General features: G+C 48.3%; 1 protein-coding gene across 1 annotated transcript in view; it reads left to right on the top strand.

Annotated features, from left to right (window-relative positions):
- Positions 1 to 1,796: 1,796 nt before the first annotated feature.
- LOC119391901 (uncharacterized) overlaps positions 1,797 to 26,801 on the top strand; it is a 51,377-nt gene continuing 26,372 nt past the window's right edge. Inside the window, exons 1-2 of the mRNA XM_037659551.2 lie at positions 1,797 to 1,908; positions 13,569 to 13,729. Coding sequence (XP_037515479.2) covers positions 1,824 to 1,908; positions 13,569 to 13,729 — 246 coding nt within the window. The 5' untranslated portion in view covers positions 1,797 to 1,823. The remainder of the gene's footprint in view (positions 1,909 to 13,568; positions 13,730 to 26,801) is intronic.

Here is a 26,801-nt window from a genome sequence, read left to right as displayed (position 1 = left end):
ATCATTAAGAACCGGAAGAACCTTAGAACCAATACATATCCCTGATTTCTGCACATGAACGCCTTCCTTCCAACCTACCGGCGTCGACTTTAAATACATGGAAAGAATTTCTAGACATGCCCCGGTAGAAACACCACATTTATCGGTGAAAACCGTCTCGTGCCCTTGAACGTTAATACATACATTAAAACATTTTAACAAGTCCTCATGTGGCAAAGAGTAATAAAACTCTTCAATATCCATACTAAAAGCTTTACAACCGCCGGGACTCTCCTCTGAGAGGAACTGAACTAGCGCCTGAGAGTTACGCATACGGAAAGGGTCTGAAAAACTCAAAGAGGTTAAGCAGTTCAGCAAATAACTAGATACAGCGACTTGCCAGATGCCTTGCTCTGAAACGAGAAAGGCACCTGGTTAATTACTGTGTCGAGAAGAAGCTCAGGCTAGTAATTTCAGATAAGGAAGGGTATTTCGTAATTATACCGGACAGTTTGTTCTCAGAAAAAAGCATTAACAGCCATAAAAAATTTTTAGGACGGTAAAACTTAAACCATCGGTAGTTAGGCCACATGCTGTCGACCTTTTGTTAAGACATAAGCTTGAGAGAATAGCTTGTAATGTCAAGAAGGCTAAATCACTTACTTTAGAATTGTTTTTTTAACCAAAACATATAAGAAGGAGATTCCGTTTCGAGCAATCGTTTTAGAGAAAGGCACCTGGCAAGTCGCTGTATCTAGTTATTTGCATATCAGCTTAACCTCTTTTGAGTTTTTCGGACCCTTTTCGTATGCGTGAGTGGCGGGAACCTTCCGTCAGAGTGCAGCGCAGCTCCTCCACAGGAACCGAAGATGACGTAGTTCTGTTATTCGTGTCCACGCCCACACTTTCGGCGCGCTCGCGTGGGCGGACCAATAAAATACTTTCTTGCGGTTATTCTAAAGCACCTACCGCAACAACCAGAGAAAAAATTAGGACATCGTCGAAAATAATGTCGGTACTTCTTAACCACGAAGCTTTAGTGAATTCTAAAAGAACCTTATCACATCACTGAGTATTGCACAAGCGTGACCTCTTCATTTTAGCTACGACAGTTGTGCAAGTGAGACTTCAGTTGCAAGGTGAAATACGGTTTTGAGTTCCTGCTTAGCTTGTTGTTTTAAGTTTTTCTTACTACTCCTAACAGGCAGTTTTAGCGCACATAGGTATAATATTTGCTTTGAAAAAGCTCATTTGTTAACATCGCTTTGTCTGCGGGCATGTGGAATGCCTAGTGCGAAGCAATCAAGTGAAGAAAGGAAGGACGGTGGAAAGCAAGATAATGACAAATTCTAACAATGGCTACCAACTGAGCCTATTGTTCACATGCACAAGATGACAAGTCTATTCAACACTGCGTCAAAAGCGCGTGCCAAATCGGCAACATCCTGCGGCTGGTTTATCAACTTACAGACGTGGCAACAGTCGCATAGTAGGTCTACAATGAAGCCATAAACGTTGTACGTAGCCAACCCATGAAGGGTTATACATTCTGCATACAGTCGACGACAAAGGGGACTAGCCGGTGCAGTGTGCCTGCTGTTCTCCATTTTCGTCGATGCTGTGCACACCGGTGTAAATACACTCGTAAATAGTCACGCGTCGTGTGATTTTACGTAACAATATAAATATAGCGTGCTGGCAATATACGTTAATTCACGAACAGTGCAGATATTGCACTATGTCATCATATGTGTGAAGGATTTGGCAGCAGAAAGTCGCAGTGATACTGAACGGTTTTCTCGGATTTCAGATGGCGGCTGAGTTACACGTCAAACTGGAAGGCGATGTGTTTCACCTTCCACCTGTCGGCGCAAAATGACGGCAACTACTCCCACTCCTACTGGTCATGCAGTGAACCATGGAAATATCGTGAGTGCTAAAAAATACATCGCGCATATCTGCCACGAGCTGGAGAGCCTGTATACGTACAGTACAGCCATATGAACCTATTCTTGTAGATATGCACTTGCTGTTCCACTAAAAGCTGCAATATTCCATTTTCACAAACGCCGCCGTATGAGTTGACATGAGAAAACTCGCAAGCTACCCTTTGAATGCAAGCGCAGATTCATAGTCTGTGAAGAACTTTTAATCAGTTCACGGCATATAAACGTAGGTTATGTCTTTTCAGTTTCTCTTCTAGCTAATAGAGATGGTCTATTAATCTTTTTAATCTATTACCAAGTATTGTTCATATGTTTGGGCATTAATATGACTTAATCGATTTAGCTGAAGGTGTTTTTGTCGATTAATCGACTAATCAATATTTTCACGGGCTCTATCAAGGAGGCTGAAACAGGGTATATAGTTCATACAGGACCCAACTTATTTGTTTGGTAGGCGGAACAAAGATGAAAAATACAAGAACGTAATGGATTGAAAGTGAAGTCCTTTGTTTCGGTTCGTTTATAAGTTTAACGTCCCATAGCGGCTCCACAGGCTCCGGATGATTAACGTGTACTGACATCGCACAGTACACGAGTGTCTAACATTTTGCCACCATCGAAATGCGACCGCTGGAGGCAGCATCCAACTGGCGTCGATAGGTTTAGCGGCCGGGCAGCGCAACGACTGCGCGACCACGGCAAAACAAAATTTGTTTTATTAAACACTAAAGACAATAGGAGCGAATTATTAGTGAAAGGATAAACAACACACGGAGTAGAGTTAGCGAGGCAGAAATCCAGAAAATAACGGACACATTGAGGGGCGACTGTCGCACAAGGAGTGTTCCTTTCATATTGACAAACATGCAACGCCGCTACAAGGTGGCGCTTATTTATCGCATATCTTGAGCTTTAGCGTAAACAAGCAACGCAAGAAGACATAACACTCAAGGCAACAGCATGCACTCTGGCTTTCTCGTATCTTGCGTCATCCGGTTTCGTGCCACTACGGGAAACCTCAAGGTATGCAATACCGACTAGCCCACTAGTCTGTTTTCTTCAACTTGTTGAGTGAAACACAGAACAAAACCAAACATAGACAAACGACACTAGTGAAAGGGGAGGTCCAATAAAAATATTCAAAAAAGTTGAAGCATGTCAACCCTAAAAAAAGTTACCGGTTTCGGTTTTTCGAACAACACGCTCTTTTGTAAGGAGCAAGGGAGCAACAAATGGCTCAGATGTTTGATTGGGCAACGCCGTTGTTTGGATGACAACCAATATTCCATTACCAATAATGCCAACTCTCCTTGGCAATATTCTCTGTTAGTTCTCATTAACCAATATTCCTAGCTCTTAGAACTACCTTCCTTGCCCTTCCATCAACATCCTAGGGAAGGATCGTGTCCAAGAAAAGTGAGCATGACAGCAAACCAACCAGAAACTTGAGTGATGATGCAGATGCTCCTGCATCTGCATCACCGACGACTCCCTAGACGTGCATATAGCTGTGCGCGCGAAAGGGGAGGTGGAAAGTAGGGCGCAGATGGATTTTACAGCGAAAACTCTTACGCCGCGTCTACAGCCGAGCCACACGACGCCGATATAGGTCTGCCGACTGTCGCCGGGAGCGTATTCTGTCGCGACCTCGTCCTAATTACGCTGCAAAAGTCGGCCGATTGTCTGTGGAAGACGCCGCCCGCGGCTTCTCGTCCTCCCAGCCTCTCGTCAGCCTATGCTCTGGTTACACAGGAGGCGAGCGTGGCGACATCCACCAAACTTGCGCGAAGAAACGGGAACACGGCACCATCTGCCGCTCGTTTCCTCATTTCAGCCGTCATCACTCCTCTTCCATTGTCCCTCTCGGCGTACGCGGCGCAACCCCCTTCAGCCTCGGCTGCGTCCCGGACACGGGTGCGGATAAACAAAGGAAAGCGAATAAAAAACGACGGAGAGGTGCGCAAGGTGCCCATTGTCAAATGCCCAAGGGTGTCTAAGGGGCGTCCGTTATCTCCCCCGGGAGCTCCCCTTTGAGGTTCGAAGCGTTGCACATCTGGTTTGAGCAAGGCAAGTTTTTGCTCGGCCACCAATCTCCCAAGGACTTCCCGACGACAAGTCAGCCGGTGCGTTTTGCTGGTGTTTTTGGCCTGCCATCATGTTACACTACGACGACATGCATTCTTTGGAAGCGTCAGCACCACCGTGTTTTCTGATGACAACGCACTTTATCCCCCTGGACAGCTGCATGCATGCCCGCCAGCAGTGAAGGTATTGTAGAGAGCTTCGGAAACAAATAAAAACAACACATGAGAGATGAGGAGAAATGGGAGTTTTTTGTTGGTATCGGTTTGTGATAATTGTTAGATCGTGAGTTTTCCTCCTTTCTCCCATCTTTTATCCACATAATTTCTTAACGAAGTAAAATTGAGGACGCAGAATCCTATTACAACCACCTCATTACACCTTAAGGGAGTATGGTCCAGATGGAGGTAGTATTAAGGAGGATTGTAGCTCTTAAAACGCCCAATTAGGCTACTTTGCGTTTGCAGTGCACCACACACAACCTCTGTTTCCCACGGTCAGTGGCAACCACTGGCTCCCGAGTTGTAGAGTTTGTAGCGCCTCAGAATGCGGCGCTCGGAAAAGAAGAAGAAGTTGGCATTCGGCCGCGCGTCGGGTGCAGCGCAATAATAAAAAATCAGTTCGAAAACTGAACGCTGTCAGGGCTGGATCTTTCTCGCGTTAGCTCCGACAGTTAATGGTGACCCGATAAAGAACACGCAGCCCCGATCATCCCGCATGGATCCCGCCGGCTCTGCCACCAATCCTACCGCTCCTGACGCCCAAGAAGACGCCAGACCTAGCGGTCGCTGCGATCCAACATGTCAACCTGCCACCATTTTGGCCCAACAGCCCCAGCACATGGTTTCTGCAGGTCGAGGCGCACTTCCGTCTACGGCAAATCACCAGCCAACAGACCAGGTACTGGCATCTGGTGTCCTGCTTACCTCCGGACGTAGCCGACGACTTAGCTGACATTTTAGCGTCGCCGCACACGAGCCATCCCTACGACACGTTGAAGGCAGCTATCATTTCCCGCAAGTCTGAGTCCGAACAGAGCAGACTCCAACAGCTCATCACGGCCACAGAGCTCGGTGACCGTCGCCCATCACAGCTCCTGCGACGCATGCGCCAGCTCCTTGGCGGCCCGTCTGCCCCTCAAGAGGAGAAGCTGTTGCGTGAGTTGTTCCTCCAGCGCTTACCGCAGAGCATGGTCCCGGTCCTCGTGGCTGCAGGAGATGTCCCAGTAGACACACTCGCTGAAATGGCTGACCGAGTGGCGGACTACTCGCGGGCACATAGCCTCAACGCCGTTACCGCACCGCCACCGGCCACCGCTGCAGACCCGGCGCTCGCGAGCATCGAGAACCGTTTGGACGCCCTTGTCAGGCGCCTCGATGGCTTTGTATCTGCGCATCGTCGACCGTCATCCAGGTTCCAGATACACAGTCGCTCGTCGACGCCCCCACGTTCTCCGGAACTTCGGTCAACCGATGCGCCGCGGGACGTCTCATCCTCAACCGTGTGCTGGTACCACCGCCGATTCGGTGCCTCTGCTCGCAAGTGCACTCGCCCGTGCTCCTGGTCGGGAAATGCGACGACCGGCCACTGACGGCGGCAAGTGGTACTGGTCAAAATTCATGCCGCCTTTTCTACGTTTCTGATAAGGTCACTGGCGCTTGCTTCCTAGTCGACACAGGAGCCCAGGTTAGCGTCATACCGGCCTCGTGTGCAGATCGCCGTCGCAACGAACAGACCTGCCCACTCCAAGCGATCAACAATTCCGCCATTCGCACATACGGTCAACGCTCTCTTACACTTGACCTTGGACTACGCCGTATGTTCCGCTGGATTTTCATCCTCGCTGATGTCTCGCAAGGTATTATTGGAGCTGACTTCCTCAGTTTTTTCAACCTTGCTGTGGACATGCATGCTCATCGCCTCATTGATCTCAACGCCCGCCTCTCCATCAACGGTGTACTCTGTACTTCCTCGTCAACAGGACTGCGAGCTCTCACACCTGCTTCGCCGTATGCAAAAATACTCGCCGACTTTCCCAGCATCACGAAGCCGCACACCAGAGAGTCACCGGTGAAGCATTCCATCACTCACCACATTGTGACCACTGGACCTCCCGTTTTTACACGACCCCGTCGACTATCTGGAGAACGCCTCGCCATCGCCCGCCGTGAGTTTGAGCACATGCTTGAACTCGGCATTGTGCGGCCTTCCTCAAGCAACTGGGCGTCGCCACTCCACATGGTGCCGAAGAAAGGTCCTGGCGACTGGAGACCATGTGGGGATTACCGTGCTCTCAATGCCCACACCTTACCAGACCGCTATCCACTTCCTCACATACAGGATTTCACGTCAAATTTGGCTCGGTGCACAATCTTCTCTAAGATTGACTTAGTGAAGGCTTACCATCAGATTCCTGTAGAACCCGCCGACATTCCGAAGACGGCCATCACCACCCCATTCGGTCTGTTTGAATATGTGAGGATGCCTTTTGGATTGCGCAACTCGGCACAGACCTTTCAGCGCACTATCAACGAGGTCACGCGAGGTCTCGATTTCGTATTTGCCTACCTTGATGACCTCCTTGTAGCAAGCTCATCCGACCCTGAGCATGAAGCCCACCTGCGCACCCTGTTCCACCGCCTGGATGATTACGGCCTCGTAATTAATCCCAATAAGTGCCTCTTCGGCGTCGCTACAATAGAGTTCCTAGGCCACCTTGTCACTCCACAGGGTATCCAACCACTCGCCAGCAAAGTGAAAGCTATTCAAGACTTTCCACCCCCGACTTCACTGAAGCGACTCCGAGAATTTCTGGGCCTACTAAACTTCCATCGCCGCTTTCTTCCAAAGTGTGCCACATTCCTAAAGCCCTTGACCGACCTATTGGCTAAAAAGAAAGACCCGGCTGCGCCACTGGAGTGGACCGAGGACGCTGCATCTGCCTTCGGCACTGCGAAGAAGGCTCTGGCAGACGCCACCATGCTCATACATCCCGTCCCTGATGCCCCAATTAGTCTCATCACCGATGCATCAAGCGTGGCAGTTGGCGCCGTTCTCGAGCAGCACGTATCCGGTTGGCAGCCCCTTGGTTTTTTCTCGCAAAAACTAAAGCCACCGGAAGCAAAATACAGTACATTTGCCCGAGAACTCCTCGCGGTATACCTCGCCATCAAACATTTTCGTCATTTATTGGAGGGCCGGGACTTTTACGTCGTTACAGACCACAAGCCCCTGACGTTTGCCTTCCATCGCAATCACAGCAATTACACTGCACGGGAGATCCGTCAACTATGCTTCATTTCCGAGTTCACTGTGGATCTCAGACACGTCCATGGGCCGGAAAATGCTGCTGCTGATGCACTATCCCGCAGCGATGCCTTGTCGACCCAGCCACCACTAGACATGGAAGAGCTAGCAGCTGCCCAAAGCAACGATCCTGAGCTGCATCGTCTTCGTTCTTCATCCACGTCTCTATCGTTCACGGAGTGCCCGCTTCCATTTTCTACCTCATTAATAACGTGCGAAACGTCTACTGGTGTCCCTCGGCCCTTCGTGCCTTCAGCTTTTCGTCGTGCAATTTTTGATCAATTGCACAACATGAGCCATCCTGGTATTCGTGCGACCCAGAAGCTAGTCACATCTCGTTTCCTTTGGCCAAGCATCAATGCTGATGTCCGACGCTGGGCGCGAACCTGCCTTGAGTACCAGCGGGTTAAAGTTCACCGTCACACTGTCACGGCAACATCCCCCTTTCGGCCTCCAGACGCAAGGTTTTCTCACGTCCATCTCGACATCGTCGGCCCTCTTCCGTCATCGCAAGGAGCCTGTTACCTGCTGACATGTGTGGATCGCTTCACCAGATGGCCGGAAGCGTTTCCCATTTCCGACATTACAGCACCAACAGTTGCTAAGGCTTTCACAAACGGCTGGGTGTCGCGCTTTGGATGCCCTTCTGTCGCCACCACTGATCGCGGTCGTCAATTTCAATCGGCCCTTTTCACCGCACTTGCCAATATCTTGGGCATTCGACACATTCACACAACTGCCTACCATCCTTCCGCCAATGGCATGGTCGAATGGCTTCATCGACAACTGAAAGCTGCCCTCACTGCTCACCAGCCAAGGGAACGTTGGCTCGACCACCTCCCCTTCGTACTTCTGGGTATCCGATCAGCATTGAAAGCGGATCTCGGCTGCTCATCAGCCGAACTAGTGTATGGCGTTTCCCTGCGTCTTCCAGGAGAATTCTTCGAGCCATCATCGCCACCTTCCACTCACGATGCCTCCACGTACATTCGAGAGCTGCGCACCACGTTTCGGGACCTTGCTCCTGTGATTCCTGCCGACCGATACCCCCAGTCTGTCTTCGTCAGCCAGGATCTACATGACTGCAGTCACGTCTTCGTTCGGCGTGACCAAATACGGCCACCACTCACACCAGCCTATGATGGCCCATTCCGCGTACTCCATCGTACACCTAAGACGTTCACGCTGGACATCAATGGCCGTGAAGACGTCGTGGCTGCCGATCGACTAAAACCTGCGTATATCGCCGCTCTAGCGTCCACGGGGCTTCAATCTTCAGCCTGGATGCCCTCATCCAAGCATGTCCACTGGGCGACTCCTATGGCTCTCGTTCTACGGGGGGGAGCCCTGTAGCGCCTCAGAATGCGGCGCTCGGAAAAGAAGAAGTTGGCATTCGGCCGCGCGTCGGGTGCAGCGCAATAATAAAAAATCAGTTCGAAAACTGAACGCTGTCAGGGCTGGATCTTTCTCGCGTTAGCTCCGACAAGTTTATTGGTGGGTCACTATAAGGGTCGAAACCCATTTCCCGTGTCATACGTTCCATCCGTGCTAGGAGCGCGCGATCCATCGGCGTGCTGTTACGCCTGCTGCTCACGTACGCGCACAATCGAAAGCAAGCTTCACACAGAGGACGTAAGCATGCGCGCTTCCAAGCCAGTAGGCGTCCGACTAAGGGAAACACAGCGGATTATACCAGACTATCAATTCAAATAGTTCGCGTCAGCGCCTAGTCCCCAGACGCGGCACACCGTGCAGCTAAAGCAACCGACCGGAACTATTAGTTGCCAGCAGTGGCCATCGGCACTGCCAAGTTAGGCAGAAAGAAAACCACACAACATTGAAGCGAGATGACAATGCACTGGGTGAGGCACCTAGAACGGCGCTGCCCTCTCCATCGGAGTGAAGTGAGTTGAGAGGGAATGCGTCAGGTAAATATAGCGATTGCTATATCTGCTATCCTACTATAGCTTTTGGAAAAATTCTTTCGGCTATAGATTCCTGGGAGCCCTCCCACTCATTCCAAGGTGTTTTTCATGGCCCCCCAGGCGGTGGTTCATGACCGCTTTAAGGATAAGTTTCGTTTGTCAATAAAGCCTTACGAATTTTCTCCGGCCGCTTGCTCCCAAACACAATGAATTCTTCCAGTCCATCGCAATGCAGCTGAGGGGCGCACAGCCGTTCCCTAGGTCAGGCAGGGAGGATTGCTCAGCATGGTCAGCCGCATAGTTGCCGTCGGTTGGAATTCTGTGGAAGTGAGGTGTTTCATGGTGCGCCGCAGTTGTCCACTCTATGTAAATAGAGTGAACGACCGTGGTTGGCCTCCAGCCCCAACGACCGCAGCTGGGGAGCAGGTTCTATGCGCGGAGTCGTACATTGACACTGGAGAACCACTGCGAAGCGGTGGCTGGCGCTTGGCACTCCGTTGTTCTAAACGATGCGTTGTTTTCTTCTTATTTCGCGATGATCGTAGCGAATGGACTCTGGTCCGTTCCAGGTTCGAGCCCGAGGCTCAAAGCGCTGAGGAAAAACTGGCAGACGCACTCTTGAGTGACGCCCCATCAACTGCTGAGCGGCTGACTTCAACTGCTCTTCCCTTGGCATATTTATTCACTCCAGTAAAGCACTGTAAATTTGAGTTATCAAAGAACGACATTTTTTTAGCACCTTCTTCGCCTACTGTGTAGCACGTGCGGCCATGCCGTTACCGCGAGGATAACGGCATGGCGAGTGTTCGCGAGTGTCTTAGCTGCTGGGCTACCCATTTTCTTTCTTTATTGCGTATATGCATACTTGCTACGTTGACAAATTTATACACTAAAATAAAAGAGAAGCTGTTCAAGTTTCATAAGTGACTGGCTTCTTTATGTTGCTTCCTCTGGAGGCGGCTTTCTACTTTATGAAGCCACTCAGAAACGTCATGTCGGATCTTTTGAGTTTTCACGAATCAAGATATAAATTTAAAGAAGTAATGTCGAACTGGAATGCATTATTATCGGCATGGCGCACCGCTATTCTAGACTTGCATAATAAGGGCAAGCCCAATTACACAAGCAGGTCAATGGTACCCTTTCTTGTTTTTTAGCTTGGAGACAGCTGTTGCCGTAGGCGTCAAGGGGCAACACTTTTTTTAAAGTCCATTTTAGGACTTCCCAGAATGACATTGCATCCCAGCTGCCAAGAAAAAAACGCGTTCAAAAACGTGTCTTTCGGCTTCCTGAATAGCTGACAATGATGTCCCCACGGAATGAATAACCCCTTTTCCTGCATCTCTGTTTTGACAGGGAATGTTTCATCTTGCAACTCGTTACACGTTTGTTTTTATGGCACTTCCTACTCATATGTTTTTTTTCATTGCGTTTGGCATGAGTGCTCCGGGGCGAAAAATCACAGCATATCCACGGGGTGAATGATGATGAGCGGGGCGAAGCTCCGGAGGAAATCATCGGTAAACCGTGAAACTATTCCGTGAAAATCGCCCAGTACATCATATAAAGAGTGTGAAACACCGTTTATATATTAAACATCAAACTTTTATTGTACTGTTGGTTTACGTGGTCCCTTCATTATCACCGCTTTGTGATCGGTGAAATACTGGGAAAGTGTCCGCTCCCGAGCGAAAGAGAATGCGCGCCAAGAGCGAGCGCCTTGTCTGCCTCCATCCGGCGACTCCGAGCGAAAGAGAAAGCGCGCCAAGAGCGAGCGCCTTTTACGATCGCAGGCATCCAATGACATGCGCCATGCGCATTACGCAAGCGCCATCTGTCATCTTTAAACAACAACTCTAAGAAATACATGAAACGCCATCTAGTGAGCAATTCATTAAACTAGAGCTCTAAGAAATACATGAAACGCCATCTAGTGAGCAATTCATTAAACTAGAGCTGGCTACATACGTACTTCTACTACAGAGGAGGGAACGACCCACACCCTAAAGAGCTTCGCCCCTAAAAACTGCCGGGGCTCATTCACAGCAGCATTCAAGAGATTCAAGAGAGCCGCCAGTCTTGATGCCGAAGAAACAAACTGCGCGGCAGGACACAAGTTTGGAGTCAGCGAACGCGCGACGCTGCAGTTGCGGCTGCATCGTGATGAAATTTTCACGTGTTACGGCAAGCGCCGACATTTTCGCGGCCCCGTGTCTGGACGCTTTCTGGAGCTGGAGGCGAAATTTGTGGAATACGTGACCGATCTACGCGATCTCTCGCTGCTGATGTCATGTGAAATGGTGACGAAGCAAGCGCGTGTGTTCACTGCGGAAGTAGGAATATCGACGACTTACTTCCAAGTCAGCAGGGCCTGGGCATCCAAAAAGAGGTAGAGGGCTCGCCTCGCTCCCAGCATGGACCAGGTGATCTCGGCTGCATACGAAGCGAAAGTCTTTGCCTTCCTGAGGCACTTTCTAAAGACCCGCGCATCACGTAGGTATTGCGTCGGCCAGATCGGCATCCAGACCAGACTTCGGTTTATTTCGATATGGTCAGCAATACTACTGTAAGCGAGAAACGAGCTCGCGAAGTGAACCTCATTTCTACATGCTGTGGAGGTCTGCGTCTTACTGTAATGCTCTCATGCTTGGCGGATGGTACGTAGCCACGCCGGTCATCGTTCTTAAACGAAAGATGACGGCCAAGGAAGTGTCTACGAACGGCATCGTAGTACGAGTGAATGAAAGTAGTTTCATGACCGCCCACATGGTTGTAGATTGGTATCCTATGGCGTGGCCCTTGAGGTCGTGGGCGTTGATCAGGATGGACGCTTCCAACCTGCTAGTGTTGTGTTGATTCCGGGGCCACCTCATTTCCAAGGTAAAAGTAAAGCTCCGGAGGGAGCGTATGGACATGCTGCTGATTCCAGGTGTGATGCCCGGGCAGCTCCAGCACCTCGGCATGACCTTTTAAAAGACTTATAAGGATTTGTTGCGCTCGAAAACAACTAGTGGATGTCTGCGAAGGACCCTGAACTTACACCGACCAAGCGGGTTTACAGAACCGTTTTAGCAACTGTGTGCTGACGGGTGCTCCCTGATTGGGCGGCAATCTGCATGGGCGGCTTTCAATAGGTGTCCTGGTGTGGTGCTTTGCTAAGTGCGGGCTAACACTGCACGATGACGGGCTGTGGGACCGCAGCAGTTGCGACGGCGGCAGCGATAGCGGAAATGAGCCCATTTACGACTAGTGACCAGCGACTGCGTGGATAAACTTACTTTGTGTAAAATGCGCCCGCGTGTTTTTGTTTCTTTTTTTTAAATGCGATATAGAGAATCGACTGACATTCCAGTCAACTTGCAATCGCGTAATGCTATGGTAATGCTCTGGCACGCTGATAGCGCGCACGGCTTTCTCGACTAGGAAGGGCCGAGAAGCAGAGACGAATCACGGAAAAGACGTCTGACAGACGCGTATTATTTTTATGGAATGGAGCAAGCCATCAAATAGTCTTTTTTTTTAAAGTATATTCGGGCCATATCGAAGCGAAGCGCGAGGAAAAACAGGACACAGTAAAGAACACACGGGACAGGCGCGTTACGCTGTAAGATAGACAGAAACGTGTGAAGGTGCGTGCTGTTTTCTCGCGTGTGGCAAGAGGGCTGTTTGAGTGCATTTACCTCGTACATTGCATATACGTGGTCTTCCCAGGTGTTCATGATTGTTCACACGCTAGGAAAATGAAAAACCTGTCTCTGACTCCTAGCCCTCTAGTGGCTTATGCAAATGCCTGCCACTTTTTTCTCTTATTCTCTCTACCACTATGCTCTCAGGATCTGCAAACCAATGAGGATTATAGCGCTCATTTAGTAACATTGCTTGCTAAGAAAAGCTTGCCTGGATATCTCGCAGAACTAGTGCAGCTGCGTATTTGCTACTGCAAAATACTGTTCAGAGCAACCAGCACTTACAGGCTGAGTTTTCAGCTGAATTGAAAGTCAGAGAGGCGCTGAAAGAAACATTGAGAACATTCACAACAGACTGCGTGGACTACCTAGAAAGAACTTGGTGGTCTCCGTCACACCTTGCAAGACGCGCCGCTCGGTGTGTTTCTCTATGAACTCGTTTGAACGATTTTTTAGCTTGGTGATGCAAGCTAGAAAATCGTTTCATACATTTCCATGCAGTTTTCCCTAAAAGATACCGACGCGAACGATGACTACGTGTTAAGAGGTGGTTTAAAGCAAGTATTTTCGCCTTGGAAATGCACATGCATGTCAGCATGGTCTGGCGTTGGTTCACGTCCAACAACAATGCCTCCGTCTCACAGGCCTGGAACTTTCGCTGGCGGTGCAGCGCGAGCGAAGCGATGAAGAGGAGGAAGTGGCGCCCCTCTCAGCTCTGCTGCACGAACAGGGGCTCTTCACGGCCGGTATGCTGAACCCGTTTATATTCACGTATGGCGAGAGCTACCTCATCTCCGCGTTCCAGGTCAGTATGGTTGAACACACCGAACATACTAGAGATGAAAAAATCCGTAAACAGGGGGTGGATGCTCGAGCCGACGTTTAGACAAGTGGACATGTCTTCTTCAAGGATGGAACTGACAAGGCTGGAAGAACACAAGTCCTCTTGTAGAAACGTCGGCCAGAGCACCCACTCCCTGTTTGCGGACTTTTTCATCGTAAGCTTCCATCTTCGCCTTCCTGCCGTTTTCTAGCTTACTAGGGCAGCCCATGTAACAGTTTAACGTACCACGCTAATAGTGATAGGCGACGGGAAGTGGGCGTGTAGTGGGAATACGCGCCGACATGGAACTGGTTAAGAGCACCTTTTAAAAAATTCAGGAGTCTTCGCCTTATCAGAAAAATGGGCCAAGAGAACCTTTGCGTCCGCGTGCCTGTGTACTCCTTTCTTTCTTTCTTTCTTTCTTTCTTTCTTTCTTTCTTTCTTTCTTTCTTTCTTTCTTTCTTTCTTTCTTTCTTTCTTTCTTTCTTTCTTTCTTTCTTTTTTTCTTTCTTTCTTTCTTTCTTTGTTTTTTCTTTCCTTTCACAGCGAAGCTGTTAGTCAAACCATAAAGGCGGTGGTGGTGAAGCAAAAACTATCATCATCATCAAAGGGTATGTGCCACAGAACTTGGGCAAATCCCACTACTAACCGCTCCCTGCAATTGAGCCTGATGGCTAAGAGAACGGGTACAGAGAGAGTGAAAGAGAAAAAGAAACAGAGACAGAAAGAAAGAGAAAGAGAGAAATTCTTGCCAAATGAAATTCTTCGCGAGGCGGGATTCAGAGGCCATGCTTGAGCTGCGTCGTCGCCGAATCAATCCGTGCCCCCGATCCGAAGACAAGCGTCCTAACCACTCGGTTATCCAGGCACGCTAGCAGAGCATAGCATAGCCTTAAATAGTATAGTGCAGCAAGGAAGTGAGAAAGGGAAGTCAGCGTGAGGAGGAGAGATGTGATGGTGAGGAGGAGGGAATGGAGGAGGGGAGAGAGCAAAGCCTAGCACAGACAATAAGAAAATGAGAAATAGAGAGAAACAAAGGCAGAAAGAGAGAAAATCAACGAAAGAGAGAAAATAACATGGAAAGGAAGAGGAAGCAAGAACCACGACCAGATACCGCACCACCTGGCCAAGCCGTGCATGCGCAGTAGCTAAGCCATGGCCACCAACGAAGACCTCGCGCGCAACATCCGTTTTACAGTGCGTAGCCTGGCTGCGTCCGATCGTGCCGAGACAGCCACGGGCGTCCTAAGAAAGTGCGTACTCCCGAGGAGCTAGCCGCGCATCTCGAAGCTAGACGTGTCGGTCGACGGGAAGCATGAACGGCGACGGGCCCGTGCTTCGCTGTGCCAAGCCTTGCGCGACCTAATGCAAGCTTCCCGATTTTTTCCCTTCTTTTCTGTCGCATTGCGCCATGCTCCATCGTAACTGCTACCTTCCACCAGGCCTGCCATTGGACTTTCACACACGTGCATAGCAGCCAATACTTAAGTAGCGACATGCCAAATCATCCAGCGATCTTTCCATCACCATAAATATGGATGGATGGATGGATGGATGGATGGATGGATGGATGGATGGATGGATGGATGGATGGATGGATGGATGGATGGATGGATGGATGGACGGACGGATGGATGAAAGAACTTTATTGAGGTCCAATAGGTCGTGCTAGTTACCTAGCCCGAAGCGGGCCGCTCCCACGTTGGGATCGAAAGACCTAGCCTTTCGGCCGCTTGGTGGGCCCATTGGACTGCCCATAATTGTCCCTCTAATGTCGGACTGCGCAGAGCTGCGTCCCACCGCTCTCCAGTGTTTTCCTTGTCGCTGCGTAACGCGGAGCAACGCCAGAGCATATGAGTGAGGTCTATGGTTTCGTGGCATGTTTGGCATGTTGTAGGAATAGAGAACTCCGGATAAATCTTGTTAATTAACAGCGGGTTCGGATAGGATCTTGTTTGTAAGAGCCTTAGCGTAATGGCCTGTGCTCTATTTATGGCTGAAAAAATTTGCACATCTTTCTTGAAGTTCAATACTCGTTTTGCTCACTTATTTCTGGTACGTAAAATATTCCCGCCTATTTGTGAGTTTGTATATTTGCGCCGACTCAGCTAGAGGGCATCAAAAAACAGTTTTTTATAAGGTCGTTTGTGTGATGTACTTGATAAAACGGTTTTTCCGGCCAGCTAATGAACTGATGAACTAATGAACTGATTAAATTCTGATATTAAACGCGCCAAACAGGAACATTGAATGATTAAGTTCACTGCTGTCTCGGGAAATTCAAATCTGATGTGGAAGGCAATTAATGAGGTAATGAAGAAATATGATAATATCTGGGGTTTAACGTCCCAAAGCCATGACATGATTATGAGACGCGCCGTAGTGGAGGGCTACGGAAATTTCGACCACCCGTGGTTCTTTAACGTGCACCAAGATCGAAGTATAGGAGCCTCCAAACCTCTACCGCAAGGAAAGTTACACTTTAACACAGCGGACTATGAGATATTCAGATTGCAAATACAATCAATTCACATTTTATAGATGTTGGTTCATCATCGCAACCTAAGCTATCGGTTGCTCCTTCGGAATATATATATTGTACTCTGTTCTTGATGGCCATCGATGAACAAGAGATCCAGAACGTCAAATAACAGCGCAAAAGACGACGGACAAACACACATAGACAAAAGAGCGCTGACTTCCAACTGGTTTATTTATGCGGAAACAGAAATGTATAGCACTCACATATCACAAGAAACAGAACATTACATCATGCGCAGAAACTCCTTTTTTATATGAAGAAGAGCTATGGAAGGAGTGCTGACGCACTGATCACCAAGCTTATCCAATCAGATCAGCTTCTATGATCTCACGCGTAATCTGTTCCCAGTTCTTAGCGACGACACTCGACTTGACAAACAACGGAACGCACCCGCAGCGAGAACAGTGATGAGCTAGATTGCCTTGCTTATATTTTTTTACATTGTACTTGTGTACAAAAATATAAGCAAGGCAATCTAGCTCATCACTGTTCTCGCTGCGGGTGCGTTCCGTTGTTTGTCAAGTCGAGTGTCGTCGCTTAGAACTGGGAACAGATTACGCGTGAGATGATAGAAGCTGATCTGATTGATAAGCTTGGTGATCAGTGCGTCAGCACTCCTTCCATAGCTCTTCTTCATAAAGAAAAGGAGTTTCTGCGCATGATGTAATGTTCGGTTTGTTGTGATATGTGAGTGCTATATATTTCTGTTTCCGCATAAATAAACCAGTTGGAAGTCAGCGCTCGTTTGTCTCTGTGTGTTCGGCCGTCGTCTTTTGCGCTGTTATTTTACGATCATGAGCAACCAACTAGCCCGATTTACCGCCATTGTGAAGATCTAGAACACAATATGATCGTTAAAAGACAGTTGTGCTGCTGGTGCAATCGATGTGATGTGAAGCCGCTGAAAGCCGTTAGAGAATATGTAAGCATACCTCTTGCACATATGTAATTTAATTCTTTCGAATGCGCGTTGCCGGATAAGATTAAGCTGGCCCGAGTGACTGTTATACATTTATTTCGTTCATATTTGAACACCCGGAAGTGATCATCACGTCTGCTTTTTAGAAAAGTTTGGAAGAGCGCGTTGCATGATTTAATTCTGTTATACAACTCACGCTATATCCAAGGCTTTCTCGTATTCTTGTGTTTTTTGAACTTCACAAGGGGGAAGTATCTATCGCATCATAGCACAGAGGCGGATATAAAAGCCTCGTACGCTGTGTTTGCGTCGGTATTCGCAGTTACTTCGTCCCACCGATAACAAGAGATTAATTCTACGATTCTTACGCTTTGTTCGGGATATACCCGTTTGGAGTTTTCATGTGTTCTTTGGCAAGACAGTTTTGAGGCAATAGACAATATATTGGTAAGTGATCGCTAAGATCACACATCAGGACCCCTGCTCTGGTATGGTGAGTAGGAAAACTTGTTACACAGAAGTAGATGGTTGTATGGGTTGTAGGTGTAATTTCTGTGAGTCCATCGATGACATTTTCACGTAAAGGAAGGCGGAAACCTCGTTTCGCAAAAGGCACATGCTATGCACGAATGAAAGCTCTTCTTTTCTGACAAATCGCTTCAAAATTTGCTTTCAGAATAAGGCCAGCTTTGCGCCGGCATATTCCGACACCCAACCTCATCCTCCGGCACTCAGGGACACGCCGTGAGCGGTTACTGGCCGCGTGTTTTACAAACGTAACCCATCTAAATACTCTGAAAAACACATGCGAGTACGAGCGCCCGAAGAACACCCAGCGCTAGCGGACGTCGTCTACGTTGAGGTGAGACATGTAAAGTGCTAGAATTACCGCACATAGCTCCCACAATCACGCACACACCCTCGATTCTATTATAACGCCGAACGTCATCGCACATTCAGGCAAGATACGAAATACAGCGGCGGCTCCAACGGCCCCAACGGCGGCAAAATACGGCGGCGGCCCCAACAGCGTGCCGTCGAAAGTCCAAAGCTTTTCACCTTCTCGGCGGGGCATGTCCAATTTAAGTGACTACCACGTACGTGCTGGAAGAATCATAGTATATCTGCACCTCAAACCACAGTCTTGAAGTCAGCAAAAACCATTATTAAGGGTACATCTAAGCGTTCTTAAACAGACTTTTTTTCACGTTTCCACGCGCGGAAGAACGCTGCACATTCAATACCGATGGAAATGTTATGACGTAGACTAAAGCGCATCTCAAAACGACATCGTGCACCTTCAGCAGTGCAGACGCAATGTGCGATCAGCAAAAAATCGCCCTTGATAATTGATTGCATCGCTCATTTTACGGGAGCTTGTGCAACGCGCATAAAGGTCTCAGCTCTTTAACTGACCGTTTTAGTTGAGCATTCGCAACAGCGCCGAGGACGCAGACTGGTGTTGGAAATGGCTGGCAGCCTACTTCGACAGAGCTGCTGCAGCCGCACAGCTGAAGCTGTACAATTAGTACCTACGAAAGCAGTACAATCGCCGTTAACAGGCGCATGTTGTCGATGTTCACAGTTTAAATATGCTGCCCTGCAAGCGTCACTTCGAGGAAGGAGCCTCCGCGTACAATATGGCCTGACCGCAACCGCAGATGCGCATGTTCTCCCAAACACAAAACGATGACAAAACTACTAGACACGCAACCCACGCAACCAACGCAACGCATTCCAAAATACCGCGGACACTGAGAGAGGAAGCGGAGGCGCCGTGCCACCGGGGTGCCCGCCTGGCCCGCCTTCGTCGGCAAGCCACGGCGCCACAGCGGCGTCGACCGCCAAGCGCGCGAAATGTATGGCGTACACGGCGGCGTCTTCACCACAGAAGCCAATAGAAGCGCGCTTCACTACAGTCAAGTGACTCTTTCAGAAATGTTAACTATCTTCTTGTTTCTACCTTTCAAAAGGGGTCAAGTGGATAACGGAAGTGTCGCACTGTCGTGACCCTCTTTTGACTCTTTTTTAAGAGTGTATGGAAAGCGACTGAAATGTCACACCCACAGCCGACGGCGGATCGCTTCAGTGTTACTCAAGTTATTTAGCATGCACATTCGAACCGCGGCGCTACAGCTAGATTGTTGTCCATGAAATCTCGTAATCGCGGTGTAACTTACTGTAAAATAGTAAGGATTTCGGCAGCAGAAAGCATAGCGCACGGCATACCAGCGTGCACGTGGCACTTTTTCGCGTGCAAGGAAGGATAAGTGGTCGGATCTGCTGAATGCACTGAAGGCAAGTGTATTTTTTTCTGTTACTTCATTTATTTTGGCCCCATTTACGGAGGAAAGCATTGCAAGTGCTCGATTTTCCTGATATAGATCGCTGTAAGGGCGCATCAGTTCGTCTCTGGTGGTATTAGGCCAAAGCCTTTAATGTCTCATATTCGCGGTGACCGTCCGTCCGTGCCCTGGCACGGTGCCAGCTGTGGCCTCTCCCCCTCACACTCTGTCAGCGATCACCTGATGTCACACCGGCCCATAGCAACAGTTGCGCGTTGCTCCTTCCAGCGCGCGTTGCGTAACTGTTGCGCAATGCAGCGGCGGCGTCCGTTCGTCAACGCGCAACAGTTGCGCATTGCTCCTTCCAAAATGCGTTGCGCAACACTACACGTGTTTTCATTTCACTATATCTTGAGAGAAAGAATGCTACACCGAATGGGAAATGCACAAACGAAGCAAGCACCGATACCTGCTTTTTGCAATACTGCTTCGAAATGGGTTGCTTTCTTCGCCGGCTTTAAATTTAGCTGAAAAAAATGATGAACATACCTGTTGTGGGCTCAGGGCCAGTAGTTGCCCGGAGCCTTCGGAGAGAACACGGAGGCAACAAGCAAACAGCTTTACTTGACGAAGGCCCGGCTGCGACTGATCTGTCTTAGGCGGCAGGATGAGCGCGAGCCCCAAGCGTCATCGCGCCCAGCCCAATAATCGTTCACTTTTTTATTGCGATAGCAATTATATGGACAGTCTCGGCTGGATTTTGCCGTCGCCGTCGCCGTCATGCACCGTATATGTATAAGTATGTATATATATATATAAAAGCCCCAAAGAAAAATAATTCAGAAAAATGCTTCCGAAGCGCGGAATCGAACCAGGGACCTCTTCTTCCGCAGCGAGTGGCGCTATCCACTACGCCACGAAACGCAGATCCTCCACGTAGCTAACGGCGAGCGTTATATACATACCCTTTACCGCTGGACGGACTCACAGACGGCAGGCGATAATAAGCTTTCTTCATTACCAGCGAGATGGCGCTAGCAGCGCGACGGGCGCATTTAAAAGTCGTCGTCGAGCTCGCTCGCTTCTTATATTTGCGCAGCGAGAACATTGCTCTTCCGTTGTCTGCTCGCGCGGTTTTCTCTAGGTGAGGGGAAGAGGAATGTTTCACGCTTTCACCGTGATGTCCGCGCTCATGTTACCGAGCGTACGAAAGTCACTCGAGCTGAAGGGACGCCGCTAAACGAACAAACAGAAGATGAGCGCGAACCATGAAGTGTCACAGCTCGACTGTTGAAGCACGCTAGTTTCCTTCGCTGCTTCGGCCGCCTTTGCAACAGGAACGCTGTTCAAACTGAGAGTATCCATTGGCGAGCCTCACTTCGTATAGCATTAATTTCTTGCTATCGCATTCATTGCTTCGCCCTTGCGGCGAAACTGTGACTTTTCTTTTTTTATCTCCTTCGCCAGCACACCGGTACACTGCAGCCCGCAAACTTCATAGTGCGCGTTTCTAGCACATGCGGATCTCTTGCAGAGGCATCGCACTTCTAAGTCATCTAATATAGGAGGCGCATATCTACAGCAAAAAAAGAAGCGCATTTGAAAGCAAGAAATAGGCCCCAGCATGCACTTTGCCTCTCGTACACATTGCCCTGACATTTCTAAATCAGTGGGAGGTTATATAGTGGCAGGTTGGAGTTACTGTATATGCTACCTTTAGGTAGCATATAGAGAGAACGAATACAGAGAGAGAGAGAAAGAAAGAAAAAGAAACAGAAGAATTTCTTGGTGCGCCACGATCCGAAGGCGAGCATCTTAACCACCGGCTATCCAGGCACGCTAGCAGAGCATAGCATTGCGTTGCATGATATAGTATAGCAAGGGGGTTGAAAAGGGAAGTGAGGGTGAGGTGGCGAGAACTGCGGGTGAAGAGGAGGGAAAAGATAAAAGCATAGCATAGAAAGGAGCAGAAAGAGAAATAGAGAGAGATAGAAAAACATAGAAATAAAGAGGAAGCAAGCGAGAAAGCGAGAGAGATAAAGAGAGAAAGAGCAAGCAAGAACGAGAAAGAGAGAGAGAGCAAGTGACGATGACAAAGAAGAAAGTGAGAAATAGAAGTGAGGGTGAGGAGGGCGAGATGTGAGGGGAGAGGAGAGGGAAAAGAAGGACAGGAAATAGTGAAGTATAGCATAGGCGGAACGAGCAAAAGGGAAATGAAGAAAAATTAGAGTAGAAAGAGAAAGAGCGAAAGAGAGAGAATCAAAGAAAGAGAGAGTAAGGAGTATATATATATATATATAGAGATAGAGGGAAAAGATAGAAAGAAAGATGAAGCAAGCGAGAAATAGAGGGAGCAGATTGGTTAGGGATTATACCAGCCGCAACCTTGTTGCGCATGTTCGCAAAGGCACATCCAACCAAACTACACCACACTACATTATGCACTGGTCCATGTCGACGCCATTGTTTACTATCATTCTGTGTGATAAATCTTGAGCTTTCACTAGCGTCGGCGGCCACGACGCGGCACCATGATGTGCGTCGCAGCCAGCGTCGCGCCACTTCCCGCAACCTGTGCCGCGGAGCCGTTGCCTACACTATTACCTCCGGCAGCACGCCGATTACTCTCCCACCGCAGGCGTTTAGAAGAGCAAGTGTATGGCGCCGTACCTGATTTTCGCAACGACGCTACTTTCAGAGTGCCAGTAGTTAGAGCTTCGGTGATAGTGTGAAGAACCGCTAAGAACACTGAAGCAATACTTTTAACACGAAAGTGTTTTATGCCGGGGTCCACCACGGCTCCACTGACGTATTTCCGTCACGGATATGACGTTGTAAAATATAAATACTAACAGTGGACAAAGAAAAAAAAAACATAAGAAAAAGTTCCGTCACCGGGAATCGAATTTACGACCCCTCGCTCCGCAGCGTACAGCGCGAAACGATTCGGCCACAAACGGCATGTTCTTCGCAATGCGAACGGCGAGCTATTTATATACACCATTTGCCGGCGGCGGTACTCAGAGATCGGTGTTACAGCGTGTTACAGCGTGTTACATCGCGAAGGGCTCGAAGAGCGCGCTTTAAAAGTCGCCGCTGTTTCGACAAGCGCCCGCCTCTACAGGGCGTGGTCGCTCGTGCGTGCGCTTATCTCGTGATCGCGGTGGTTCGTACGTCTTGCGTTGAGAGCGCAAAGGTCACCTGGCCCACTGCAGCGGCCGCTTTTGCGAAAGGAGCGTGGTGCTGACGCAGGAATAGGTTACAAATGTTCCCTCTCATCCTGTGTAGGTTCATTCCGTGCGTCCTTTCTGCTTGAGCAGCGTGTTGCAACTTTCGAGCTGCTTGCCGTTCTTCGCGTGACATTACAACAGACCATTTTCAAGCACACGAGCGCTATCAACGGGCGCGCAAGCACTCATGGGAAATGTGTGTACGCCGCAGCAGCCGCCTCGACTAGCGCGCGGGCTTCGCGCTGTAGCTTTCTGCTTGCGCCGTGCCAGGACTTCTTAGACACAATGAATTTGGCAAGGTGCAACATGTTACTGCGCAATTCAATCACGAACTTCAGTCTTTAGCTGCGACGGCCTCTCGACGATTTCCATCTGTCCCACTGTTGGACTAGTTGAGCGACTCAGAAGCGTCACCTTTTATTTATTTATTAAATGCGAAGCATTTCTTAGCGAACCTCTGGCACTTTGAGCGTTTCTATCTACGTATCTATCTATCTATCTATCTAGCCGCCTACGTCTGGGTGCTCTCATGATCGCCTCCTTAACTTGGTGTAGACCGAAATTTGCATGGCAGGGTTAGAGGATTTGACGAATATGACTGCCGGGTCATGACATGAATAACGTTAAAATCCTGTCGCGTACGTCGTCAAACCCTTTCCACCAGACACGTGTGGCACATACCCGTTCACCACGGGCCGCGGTGTACGGGTATGCGCCACAGGTGATTGACAGTTTATATCTACCCAGGAACGGCGAGAACAGATTGGTAACCTAAATGCTAGAGCGTTAAGGAAAACCAACATCGCAGCGTTGAATCAACGAATGGAAAGAATGAAAATTAGGATCCCAGCAGGAATCGAACCCAAGCATTCTGCGTGGCAATCAGGTATTCTACCACTGAGCCACGCCAGGTCTATAAACTGGTTTGGAAAAACAGCCTACGAAGGCGTAATATCGGTGCAACGTCAATTGTGGTTGTGGTTCTGGCTATCTAATTTTGCAAGAAAGCAATAAACACTACATGATTATCCTACGATGTGTACTCCTACGATACAGGCGTCATATCTGATTAACGTCTGTAGTTCCAGTGTTGGCTCCGCTTTTATAGTAGTCTAATAAACATTATGTTTGTATTTCTATGATTCAGCAAGCTATATTAAAGCATTGCTCGACCCCGGTGGAATACATTAACGAAAGTTACACATGATATCCACATCACCGCACCGTAAGGTGCACTTCGTCCACCAGAACGACGCAGTGTCCTCTTCATTTTTTACGAGGCTGGGCGACGGCCTCATGCTGACCGAGGATGATGCCAGATTGATTGGCAGCCGCTTTGTAGACTAGGCTACGTAGGCCACATACGCCCACGTAGTCTACGAATACGACAAGTGCCATCTACTGATGTTCGTCTACGTAGCACTATCCAGGCCTACCAGCCTCGACGGCCTATACGTCACCAACGCGAAGGGTGGCTTCAGGTTCCGACATGTCGCCGGCTCTGTCGACAGACAATTTGTCGACGAAATGACCGAGGCATCCACGAATTCCAACAGCTCTACTATACCACATAATTCACTACACATGGACCCCTCGTCACCACGATCACGACCAGATCTTATAACAAGTCATGACCAGCTGCTGGTGCTCACTGATCACGGTGATGATGCCCTTGTTCAAGAACTGTCAAGAACTTCTTGCACACATGCACACGGGTTTGTGAAACGTGCGTGCGTTCTCGGGACACGTATAAGCACTACATCAGCTTACCGCTTCTGGTGTTGGTAATACACCCGTTGCCATTGGCAGCGTTACCCAGCCGTAAACAACTGGTGATATAACACATATGCGGCTCTTCAACATATATACATGTGTGCGTATAAAATTTATACAAATCTTTAGCGTCATTTTGTAACGTGTCGCTAAGTAAAAATAGTTACGCCACAGTCACCTACCCACCGCATGCTTCGCATACCATCGACTCCCACGTTACGTGGGATCTACCGAATTTTTTTTCTTGGCGCCAGTGCGCCTTACGGCATAAATGAAAAAAAAATACATCTCGGTTGCCTATGAAGTGCAGGAGCGGTCTATGATTCGCGGATGCATTTGGAATCAACGTCCGTCGACACTGTCGACGAATACAGTGTGGGGTTCTGATATTTAAAGAGTACACTCGAAAGTGCAGTCGGCATTTGGGGAAATGAGATACATTTATTGCGTCGCACGCACCGTATATGTAACGAATGATAAGTGCCTACTAACCTCCGTTGGTGCTATAACTACAGGTTGGAATAATACTTAGAGCGAAAAAAGAAAGGAGCAGTACAAGGAAAGAAATTCACAAACCAGCGCTCACACACAACTGAAAGTTTGTCATGCGTGAAAAAAAAGCATATATACAATAATGGGAGTGCGTCGCGCGTGTCATGAAGAGGCACAAAAAAGTCAAACAACCAAGGAGCGTGTTTACAGTCGATTAATAAGGTCGAATTCCTTGTCATGTAACGACTGAGAAGGTTGACTGACACAAAGTGTGGCGTTATTTGTAGCATGATATGCCTCCGAAATTTCTCGCGTTGTCTGATTAGGTTGATGGTACAAAATTACTGTGCTTTCGAAGATGGGATTACATTTTCATGACCGACATAGCGATGCGAGATGAGACGGCTCCATTCACTGAATTTCGGTGCTCGCTGAGGCGCGTATTAATACATCGACCAGTCTGGCCTATCTAGAATAAGTTGGGCTTCGCAATTTCCCTCCGTTGTTGGTTCGTCCGCCGAAAGTGAATCTTTTATTAACTTGTGCTTAAATTTGAATCTTGCGCAACTTGTTTCTGGGCCTACTAGAACTGGCACTACTTCATCAAACACACTTGACCTAGTCCTTGTCAATAACCCTAATCTAGTGCATTCATTAACTTGTTTACCCGGAATAAGCGATCATTGTTTCTTACATTTTTTTGTAAACGGCCGCGTTACTCGTCAAAAAACCAATCCAAAATTTATCAGATTATGCGAGAGGCGATTACACAGCAATTAATAATCAGCTTGCATTATTCATAGACGAGTTCATGCCAGAATTTTTTAGCCGTACCGTGGAAGATAATTGGAACCTATTTAAAAACAAAGCCACATCGCTTGCTGCTAAATATATTCCACTGCGCAGGCTTTCCGGCAAGAAACGCTCCCCTTGGTTTTCGACGACACTAAAAAGATTATCCAACAAGAAAAAACGCACTTTTCGTCTTGCGAAACGCTGTCAATTACCTACACGTTGGAATGATTACTCAAACGCACTGCATGCATATCGAATCGCGTTGAGAGAAGCGAAGGTCACCTTCTTTAATACATATCTACCTTCCCTTCTTTCAACTAATCCATCGAAATTTTGGAGCACTATTCAAATAAAAAAGATAAATAACATATCTCTTACAGATACTGGTGGTTGCACAATGAGCGATGAAGAATGTTGCAGGGTTCTAAATGACACCTTTGCGAAATCATTTTCTGACTGCTGTACTGACACAGTCCCGTACATGTGCAAAAAGGATTTTTTTCCCATGGATCCACTTGTTGTCGATTTTGCGGGGATTTTAAAGTTAATTCATAATTTAAAACTATCCTCTTCCTGTGGCGCGGACGAAATTAATTCCAAATTTCTAATAAATACTGCTGTGTACTCCTCTGTGATTTTTATGTACCTTTTCACCCAGTCTTTTGAGTGCTCGACTTTGCCCGCAGATTGGAAGGTGGGGAAGGTGGTGCCTCTGTTGAAATCAGGTAACCCGCATTCTCCTCTCAATTACAGACCCATTTCACTTACCAGCATACCTTGCAAAATCCTTGAACATGTCATATTTTCTAATCTCGTTTCATTTCTTGAATCAAACTCTTTCTTCACTTCATTTCAGCATGGTTTTCGCAAGAACTACTCCTGCGAAACACAACTAATATCGTTTATACATAGCATTTCTTCCTCTTTAGACAAAGGCCAAGTAATTGATTGCATTTTCTTAGATTTTGCTAAAGCTTTTGACAAGGTGTCTCATCGCTTACTACTTCTTAAACTCAGT

This window comes from Rhipicephalus sanguineus, chromosome 4, assembly GCF_013339695.2.
Source record: "Rhipicephalus sanguineus isolate Rsan-2018 chromosome 4, BIME_Rsan_1.4, whole genome shotgun sequence".
Classification (NCBI taxonomy): Eukaryota; Metazoa; Arthropoda; class Arachnida; order Ixodida; family Ixodidae; genus Rhipicephalus; species Rhipicephalus sanguineus.
This window is presented reverse-complemented; position numbering and strand designations above follow the sequence as displayed.